Source organism: Heterocephalus glaber, unplaced genomic scaffold, assembly GCF_053883595.1.
Source record: "Heterocephalus glaber isolate CG9 unplaced genomic scaffold, H.glaber_assembly_v1.0 deba00001745, whole genome shotgun sequence".
Classification (NCBI taxonomy): Eukaryota; Metazoa; Chordata; class Mammalia; order Rodentia; family Bathyergidae; genus Heterocephalus; species Heterocephalus glaber.
Window position 1 is genome coordinate 1,241,919 of NW_028258451.1, and position 8,791 is coordinate 1,250,709.

The window sequence follows — 8,791 nt, forward strand, 5'->3', positions numbered from 1 at the left end:
GATGCTGTAATCTCCAGGACAAGAGCACACCTGTGGGAGACGACAGGGAGGAACCAAATCTTCATCTGCATAGTTCCTCATTGTTCTTAGATTTCCACTGCCCCCCAGTCTTTTGTTACACCTTGTTTATCCCAATGTGAAGCACTGAACTCCGCATTTTCACTTGTTACATCTGTTTCCCCATGAACTGAATAAAACGTGCTGCAAGCTAGGGGGCTTTTGTTTTTGATGCCCAGAGCAGCACTGATCAGACCCAAAGCTCAGCTTCTTCTCAGTCTCATTTTTCTACCTTTCCTGTAATTCGCCGTGTGCTGCCGTGGCTCGAAGGAGACCAGGACTCACTGCAGAGGTTCTGATAATGTCCCCTTCCCCTGTTCCCTACACATAGCAAGACCCTGTCTCAAAATACCAAACAAAAAAGTAAGAAATCTACCACTGTCTTAGGCTTTCACTTTCTTCTTTGTCATACATGTGGGAGAAAACACCATCGCCTGCGAATGAGCACCTTCTGTTTTCGAGGCCATTTTCCCTGTGACTCAGGAGCTCTGAGCTGTCAATTACAACATCATTACCAGGGCAACAGCATCATCTAAGGCCACCAGTTGGAACTGAGGTTTCTCCAGGAAAGTTATGGCTGTGACACCAGCAGTAATTTCTAATGTCTTTGGACTCTGGCAAGGTTATTGTGTGCAAAATATATTTCAAGGGATAGATTTATAGGATCAGAAAGTGGAACACATTGGCCACCGCAATATCCATCAATCTCCACACTACACAGGACTATAAAACACATTTACATTCGTTTCAATATTTTCAGTTGATCACCTTACCAAGCTAGACTCCTGAATTAGTTTTATGGCATGGAATAATGTCTCTTTCTCCTTGCCCTCCCCACCCTCCTCTGTTACTCCCTCCCTCCTTCTCTTTTGTCCTGTATAGCTGTAAAAAAGATCCAACATTAGCTGAAGCAGGAAGATCACAAGTTTGAGTCCAGCCTGGGCAACTTAGTGTCTCAGCAAGACCTGGTCTCAAAATAAATTTTAAAAAAGAGAGAGAGAGAGGATGGGCTGGTGATGTACCTCAGTACCACACCTGCCTGGCAAGCATAAGGTCCTGTGTTCGATTCCCAGTAGTAGGGAAAAAAAAGAGAGAGAGATACTTGGAATGATGGGGCACGCCTGTAATCCTAGCACTGGGGAGGCTGAGGCAGGAGGATTGCTAGGATTCCAGGCCAGCTCGGGCTACATAGTGAATTCGAGGTCAGCCAGAGCTACATAGCAGACCCTGTCTTTTAAAAAAACAAAAAATGAGCCAGGAATTTAGCTCAGTGACGTTGTGCCTGCCTGGCAAGCTCAAGGTCCTGAGTTTGATTCCCGGTACTGGAAAAAAAAAAAAAAAAAAAAAAAAAATAAAATAAAAATTTAAAAAGACATCTTCTACACTTTTTCCTCAACTCCATTTCATTAGATATGGGGCCTTGTCATCAGTTTACTGGGCAGCCCTAAAAGCACAGAGTGGCCTGGACAGCTGCATTTCCCCAGGAGGAAGCCAGCGCTGGATGTGTTGGTTGAATGCAGTCATGAACACGAGCCCTTGAGCTTCACCATTCAAGACAGAGCAAGGCCGACTCACCAGAGAGAGGAAACGCGTGCTCGTGGGGTTTGCGGGATTTATTTCAGTCAAGAGGGCGCCGACACAGGAAGAGAGGCACTGTCAGGAAGGCGTGGTTCCAGCGCACTCTGGACCCAGTGTGTGTCGTGTCCCCAGCCCCTGTGGGGACCAAAGATTGAACTCATCCCTATCTGGAGTCCCCACGGAGGGCGGCTGCGAGCCCCACAGCAGCTCAGGAAACTTGGAGCACCCTGCAGGTTTCCGGAGTGTCGGGAGCAGTCCCGGGCAGGGTCTGGGCCCGGACCCCACGCTGGGCGGGGCTGACCTGGTGTGTGTGTGGGCGGGAGGGGGGCAGCAGCCAAGGCCACGCGAGAAGGGCCGACAGAGGGCGCTGTCGCGGGTGGGCAGGGCAGGCTCGGGTCTTCTATAACCTTAGCGTTTGTCCCTACTGTGGCTCGAGGAGGCAGGAGGATCTAAGTTGGAGCCCAGCCTGGGCAAGCTTGCTACTTATTGGGACCCTGATTCAAAAAGGGTGTGTGGTGGGGGGGCGGCTTGCAGCTCAGTGCCAAAGCCTTGGGTTCAATCCCCAGTTAACGCACGCACGCACGCACGCTCGCGCGCTCAAACACATGCGCACAAAGCATCTAGTATGTGCCGCAGGGAGCACAGAGATTACCTGAGTAACTCCTGGTCCCACTGAAAGACACGGGCCAAATCTTTTTTTTTTTTTCAAGTGATCTGAGTTATATGGCACAACAAAGTGCACCCGGAGAGCCCGCAGAGATCAAAGAGTGTTTCCCGCACAAGCCCACCTCGAGGGGCGACCCAGAGCGACAGGTCGGCCATTGGCTTTCTCAGGTCTCATCTCTTCCATCTGTAAAATGGGCTTTCATAAATTCTTGGTACTGGGGATAGAACTCGGGTCCTAGTGCTTGCGCAGCAGGCGGCCAAAACACTAAGCTAAATCCCCGGCTGGCTTTCATGAAGTCTGCAATGAGGATAATTTCATTCTGCTTTGGTTGGGCTGCAGCAGGAGGACTATGTTTCTTCTCGGCAGCGACTTGTAGGCTGAGGTAGAAAGGCGAGCCCCAGGAAGCGCCTGACAGAAAAATGAGCCCTTCCAAGCGCAATCCCGTAGCTCCCCTTACACCTCCCCACCGCCTCTTCAAATGTTTTGAGCTAGTGCGCACGCGCCGATGGAGTCGCCGAAGAAACTACAACTCCCAGAGGGCTCCGCGCGCTGGCTTCGGCCGCGCCGCTCTTGCTCCAAGGCGCATACGCAGCCTACGTCCCGGAGCTTGGCGCATGGACCACAACTCCCAGAGTGCTCCGGACCCTCGCTGCCGTCAAGCAACATGGCTGCTAGTGAGTTAGGGCGCTGCGGGTCGCTGCGGGCCCGGGGAGTTGTGGGAACCGCAGGAGGTCTGGGGCGGAGGCGCGGCGGCGCAACGCTAAGGACCCTGGGGTCCACCTAGCACGCGGCAGTCACCCGGGCTCCTGCAGGGCAGGGTGGGACGAGAGGGCTGGAGGTCACCTGGCAGCCCCAGCAGGAGTGACCCTCGTTCTTCCACTCCAGGAATTGCTGCCTTCTTCAAGAATGCCTGGGGCCAGGAGCCGGTGCTGGTCGTGTCCTTAGCTATCGCGGGCCTCGGTGCGTGAGTTTCCCGGGCACGAACGTGTATCCTCCGCCCGCAGCATTTCACTCGCAACGGTGTATCTTGCTCCGCACCGTGTGCGCCACCTCACGGCTCCCCTGGCCTATTGCACCCTTAACATGGTGGGGATCCCTCCCCCCAGCCTCTGTCAGCACGAGATGCAGTCCCTTGACCCCCATTGTACTCTGAGAAACCCGGGGTGACAAAAGAACGATAATGGGAATTAATAATGCGTGCCCCTTCCCTCCCCGATTCTCAATTGAGTTGGTTGGGGCGGAGGGGGGCTAGGGAGTCTTGAGCAAATCCTCGTGAGTCTGCCTGATAAAGAACCTGTGACCGGGCCCGGGATTTAGCTCAGCGGTTTCGCCGCCTGCTGCGCAAGCGCAAGGGCCCGAGTTCGATCCCCGGTACCAAAAAAAAAACACAAAACCTGTGGCCTGCAGCAGCGCTGCTCACACTTCAGGGTGACCGGGAGTTCCTGACCTGCGGTTGGGGGGTCTAATTAAGTGCAGTCCATAGGTCTGGGCTGGGGCCTGGGATTCTGCATTCCGGGCCTTGTCGGTACTGATATCCCACAGACCACACACTGGGAAAGGTCCTAAAACAGGCCTCCAGCCACCATGGGCACTGCGCTCATAAACTGGGGCTGAACCACTGAGATGGTACAAGACACGCTGAAGTTTAAAAGTACATGTACTGTTTATGTTCATTATATGGGAAATGGTAATGGTTGGATCATACCAAGCTACACTACTTTGTAAAATTAGTTTTGTTTATATCCTTTTCTTCTTAATGTGGCTGCTAGAAAACTTGCAGGTGGCTGTCGCCTATCAGACAGCATGGACCTCCCCCAGTCCCAGGACTCCTGGCTCTCCCCGGTCAGCAATTGGTCTCTGTACAACCCTCCTCCCCCCGAGTTGGCAAGCAGTCTTGTTTCCTGGAACATCCCAGCCCCGCCCCCCATCCTCTATGACCACAGCACTCTAAGACTGCCCCACTTCCTCCCATCCCTGCTCTGTAGCTGACACAGCTGAGTGCTAGGCATCACTCCCCCACTCCCAGCTGTAAACCCTCTGCCCATAAATGGGGGCCACAGGGTGCAAGAGCCCCAGAGCAGCCTCCTGGGGTTACCTTGACCCACCCCAACCCACACCTCACTTGTCTCTCCACAGCTGCAATTCTGCCCGTAGTCAGCCCCTACACCAAGTACTCCATCATGGTCAACAAGGCCATGCCCTACAACTACCCAGGTGAGTGGGCCTTTCCGGAGGGGGGGGCATTCTGCCGTAGCCTGGACTGCACCTGTCCAATTTAATGATACCACTTGCTTCCCGTTGTTTTGTGCTTTGAGCCTCTTGACAGATTTCTGTTCCTGCCTGGGTTCCTGTATCTGCTGCTTCCCCTGTCTGTCTCTGCATCACCCATTCTCTGACCCACTCTCCTTTCTCTCCCTCAGCCCCGCTTCCCTCTCTGAGCATAATCTGACAGGCCCTTTTGGCTTTTCCGGAGGGCTCTGGAGACTGGCCGGTCTCAAGTGGCCCACCTTCCTCTCCCACAGTGCCCGTCCGAGATGATGGGAACATGCCTGATGTGCCCAGCCACCCCCAGGACCCCCAGGGCCCCAACCTGGAGTGGCTAAAGAAACTGTGAGCACTTCTTGCTATGGACAGGGAGGCAGCCCCCTCCCCTGGCCCCCAATAAAAGTGTGAACACCAACCCCAGATTCTGAGAGTACATGATTGGGGTTGGGAATAGCAGACAGTGACCAATGTACATGGGGTTGGTTTATTGGGGTGGGGTCAGTCGAAGGGTGGGGTGGCCAGAGTAGGGTAGGGCAGCAGTTTGTCAGGACCCCGAGACACCCAACTTGAATCCAGGGTCTCGTCTGCTTCAAAGCCAAAGTCTTCCTCGACCTTAACCTGGGGAGAAAGGAGTCGGACTTGTGGGCCTGGGAACAGAGAAGCCTCCCCATGGCTGCTCTCCCTGGCCAGCAACTTCCCTGTGTGCAGAGCGGACCGAGGTCCCCCTCCCCCCGCCCCACCGGCCATCTCCAGGCCGAGACTCCTAGCTCCTTCCCGCTGCCCCCACCCAGCCTACTTGCCCGGGCTCCTGCCTACCTGCACAGGGGCCGGCTCTGGGGTCAGCAAAGCACCCATCCGGCCCCCATCCCGTGGTGCTCGCCGCCTCTTCCGCCCACTGAGCCCCTCACCAGGGGCTGGGCTGCTGGCTTCCAGGGCTGCCGGAGTCCTTCTGGGTGGGGACAGCTCCTCCTTCTCAGGAGGCTCGTTCTCAGCATTGCCTGGGGTGGGGGTGTCTGTGCCCTGGCTGCCCTCGTCCTGGAGGGGAAGGAAGGGGCAGGTAAAGGTTGTCCCGGCTCCTGGTTTCCCTGGCCCAAGAGAGCAGTGCTCACCTCCAGCACAATGGTGAACTGGCTGGCCCGGTAGTCATCTCCGTAGGAGTCCAGCACCCTCATGAGGAACCTGCATGGACAGAGATGCCGCCAGTGGGACAGTGACCTCCTGGCAGGGACAGCAGGGCCCAGCTCACACTCGGCCTGAAGCCCCCACTGCCCTTGGCCCAGAGTTCAGAGCTCTGCAGCCTGGGGCCCGAGCAGGGTGCTTGTCTGACTGTTGGTTCCCTGCCTGTCATGGGCGACCGGGGTGCCGAGCGAGGGCTCCAAGAAGACGGGCAACCGGACCGGGGATTTAGTTCAGTGGTTCTGCCACTTGCCTCGAAAGCGCAAGGACCCAAGTTCAATCCCCAGTACAAAAAACAAACAAAAAAACCAAGAAGAGGGGCTCCCACTAGTCAGATGTGCCCGGCCAGCTGGCAGAGGACCAAGATGACGGGCGCTGCAGGTGGCAGGTCAGTGGCGGGTGTCTGGGGCCGAAGGTTGCAGGGCTTAGGCCCTGCCAAAGGTCGTGTGGGGTGCTCTGAGCTCAGCTGCTCAGTGCTTGTCCACTGGCATTGTCCCTGTGCAGATCAGAGGTGCCACTTGCTCCGGGTCACAGCAGGTGTGCATTGTGCCCCTCGTCCCAGCAGACAGCTGCTCCCAGCCACCCAGCTGGCTCTGCCCTCCCCACCCTGCTCCCATCCAAGCCTGCACCCTTCATCCTCAGGGCCCAGGGGCCCAGGCAGACAGGGCAGCTGGCCGAGTGGGGAGAGGGGTGGAAATGCCGGGCTAGAAGCCCGGGCTGTGGTGGGAGGGCTACCTGCGCTCCTGCTGCAACCTCCGAGTGATCCGCTGGACCTGGTGCAGCCTGTTGAGGACGCGCTCGTTCACCTGCAGAGGGGGAGAGCACGGGTCACCGCAGTTGCGTTCAGAGCGCTTCCCTCCCTGCCTCGCGTCCTCGCCCTTGTCCACTCGGAAGTGCTGGCTGGCTCCCAAGCACACGTTCATTCGCACTCCTATCGTGGGGCTTCCCCCACGGCTGGACTGGGGACTGAACCGTGGGCCTTCACACTGCGCTACACCCGCAGCCCTCTGTTCGTCCTGCTGGGGTCTCACTGAGTAGCCCAGTGACACCCAGTGTCAGCCTCCCAAGAGCTGGGACTACAGGTGTGCTCCACCATGCCCGCTGTCCTGGGGCTTTCAACACGCTGTTCTTCTGCTTGACCCCTTCTCACTGCTCTCCAAGCCCTGGAGCGAGACTGTCACCTGCTGAGGGAGGCCCCAGGCCTCCCGACCCCATGCCAGAACCCTGCCCACCCCCTCGTCTTGCTTACTCTTGGCCCTGCACAGTGCATCTCATATCCTGTGTGTTCTTCGCTCACTGTCTGCTCCCCAACCCAACCCAAGCTCCATGAGGACAGCCTGTCCCCAGCGCCTTAGATTGGCAGTGTGAGGTGGCTGCTTAGGGCTGTCACAGACCTGTGGGTCACGCCTGAATGGTGGCTGAAGCATGGGCTCCTCCCGGCCAGAAAGCCTGGGCTCAGTGCCCTCAGAAAGGTGTGCTGGACTCCAGACCCCCGCCCCTCAGCATGGCACTGTGTTCCAAGACAGTAGCCACAGAGGTGAGCACCTTACAGTGAGGTCCCAGGTACACCCTCGCTCAGTGGCTGCTGTCCTTGTGAAAAGGGGAAACTGAGACACAGACCCACACATGGAGCAACATGTGAGGTTGAGGGCAGAGGCCAGGGTGACGCCGCTCGCTACGCCTCAAAGGACACCGAGGTCGTTGGCAACAGCAACAGGCCAAGGGACACCAGCAGGACTCCATTAGCCCTCGGGAATTGCCTGCTGACACCCTGGTCCCAGACTTCCCGCCTCTAAACTGCAGGACAAAGGGAGGCATGGGAGGCACGCCTGTTATCCTAGCACTCTGGAGACTGAGGCAGAAGGATTGCTGTAAGTTTGAGGCCAGCCTGGACTGTAAAGATCCTGTGTCATAAAAAACTTAAATAAAACTGGAAAATAGGCGTCTGTGGCTGAGCCTCCAGCCTGTGGTACTTTCGCAGCTCCAGCAGCCTGAACACGCCCCACGTGACTCTTCAGGGAGTCGGAGACCTGACACTGCTCCACCACCTGCCCCCTTTAAAACCCTTCAACGGCTCCGGCTGTCAAAAAAAAAAATTCCAAAGTTCTTGCCTTGCTGTTCCTGCCCGGCAGGGTGTGACCCCCCGCTTCTGCTCCATCCTCCTACCGCCAGGGAGGGCTGAGGAACAGCTCTGCCAGTGAACCTGAGTCCAGGGCAGGGGCTATGGGATGCAGAGAGATAGGACCCAAGGGGACTGGTGCGGGGCTGGCAGGCTCGCCCAGGAGGTGACCCAGAGCGGGATCCCACACTCACCTACCTGCTCGATCTCCCGGCAGCGCCGGACCAGCGCCTGGTACTTCCTGCGGTTCAGCTCTCGCTGGCGCCTCCGCCGCCCCCGGGCTGCCTCTTCCTCTTCGTCGCGCTCCCGGAGCCCCGAGCCCCCCAAGCCACCAGACACAAACTCCACCTCGGTCTCTAGCTCGCTCTCCAGGATGTGGCCGCCAAACAGGGGGGGTAGCGCCAACTCTGAGCCCGGCGGGGCCGAGAACTCCTCAAACCCCACGGCTGCCATGGTCCTGCAGGGTCAGAGGCGTCTCTCCTCACTCCTCACCCCTCCTCTTCCAATCCTCCCGGTCTCTTAGACCCGGGTCCCGTCTGATCCCCGGTCTTCTCCCTTGCAGCCCCCAGGCCCCCCGAGGGTGGCTATAACGTACAGCAACGGCATGAACTACAATTCCCAGCGGGCCCCCGGGCACAGGACAGAGGCTACGCATCGCGGGCCGCAGCGTCCTCTCGGGTACGCGGCCCGGCCCCTCCCGCGGCTCGGCCACTCACCCCTCTCGCTGCTCCAGCTCCATCTCTGCCACTCCAGGCGCCTCAGGCCGCACCACTTCAGCCTCAGGCGTCTAGGTTGAGCCGTGTGGAGAACTATTGGTCCCATTAGGCTTCGCGGCCCAGGAAGCCCGGTGCCTTCTGGGAGTTGTAGTTTCCTATTTCCAGCTTCGTTTCCTTCGTCCTGGTCGCCCTACGCAAAATCGCGGCTTCAAG

The 8,791-nt window shown here is 57.6% G+C and overlaps 2 protein-coding genes across 2 annotated transcripts; one reads left to right on the forward strand and one right to left on the reverse strand.

The window, feature by feature from the left end:
- The first annotated feature begins 2,827 nt into the window (after window positions 1-2,827).
- Window positions 2,828-4,982, forward strand: Ndufa3 (NADH:ubiquinone oxidoreductase subunit A3). The gene is made up of 4 exons (XM_004866723.4): window positions 2,828-2,976; window positions 3,188-3,262; window positions 4,439-4,516; window positions 4,825-4,982. The coding sequence occupies exons 1-4, from the start codon at window positions 2,967-2,969 to the stop codon at window positions 4,914-4,916; spliced, it is 255 nt and encodes an 84-aa protein (XP_004866780.1). The 5' UTR covers window positions 2,828-2,966; the 3' UTR covers window positions 4,917-4,982.
- A 50-nt stretch (window positions 4,983-5,032) lies between these two features.
- On the reverse strand, window positions 5,033-8,767 carry Tfpt (TCF3 fusion partner). Its single transcript, XM_004866724.4, has 6 exons — window positions 8,579-8,767; window positions 8,061-8,319; window positions 6,479-6,549; window positions 5,677-5,746; window positions 5,384-5,602; window positions 5,033-5,185 (listed from the first exon to the last, which is right to left on the reverse strand). Exons 1-6 carry the CDS (start codon window positions 8,599-8,601, stop codon window positions 5,066-5,068), a joined length of 762 nt encoding a protein of 253 aa, XP_004866781.2. The 5' UTR covers window positions 8,602-8,767; the 3' UTR covers window positions 5,033-5,065.
- Between the last annotated feature and the right edge of the window lie 24 nt (window positions 8,768-8,791).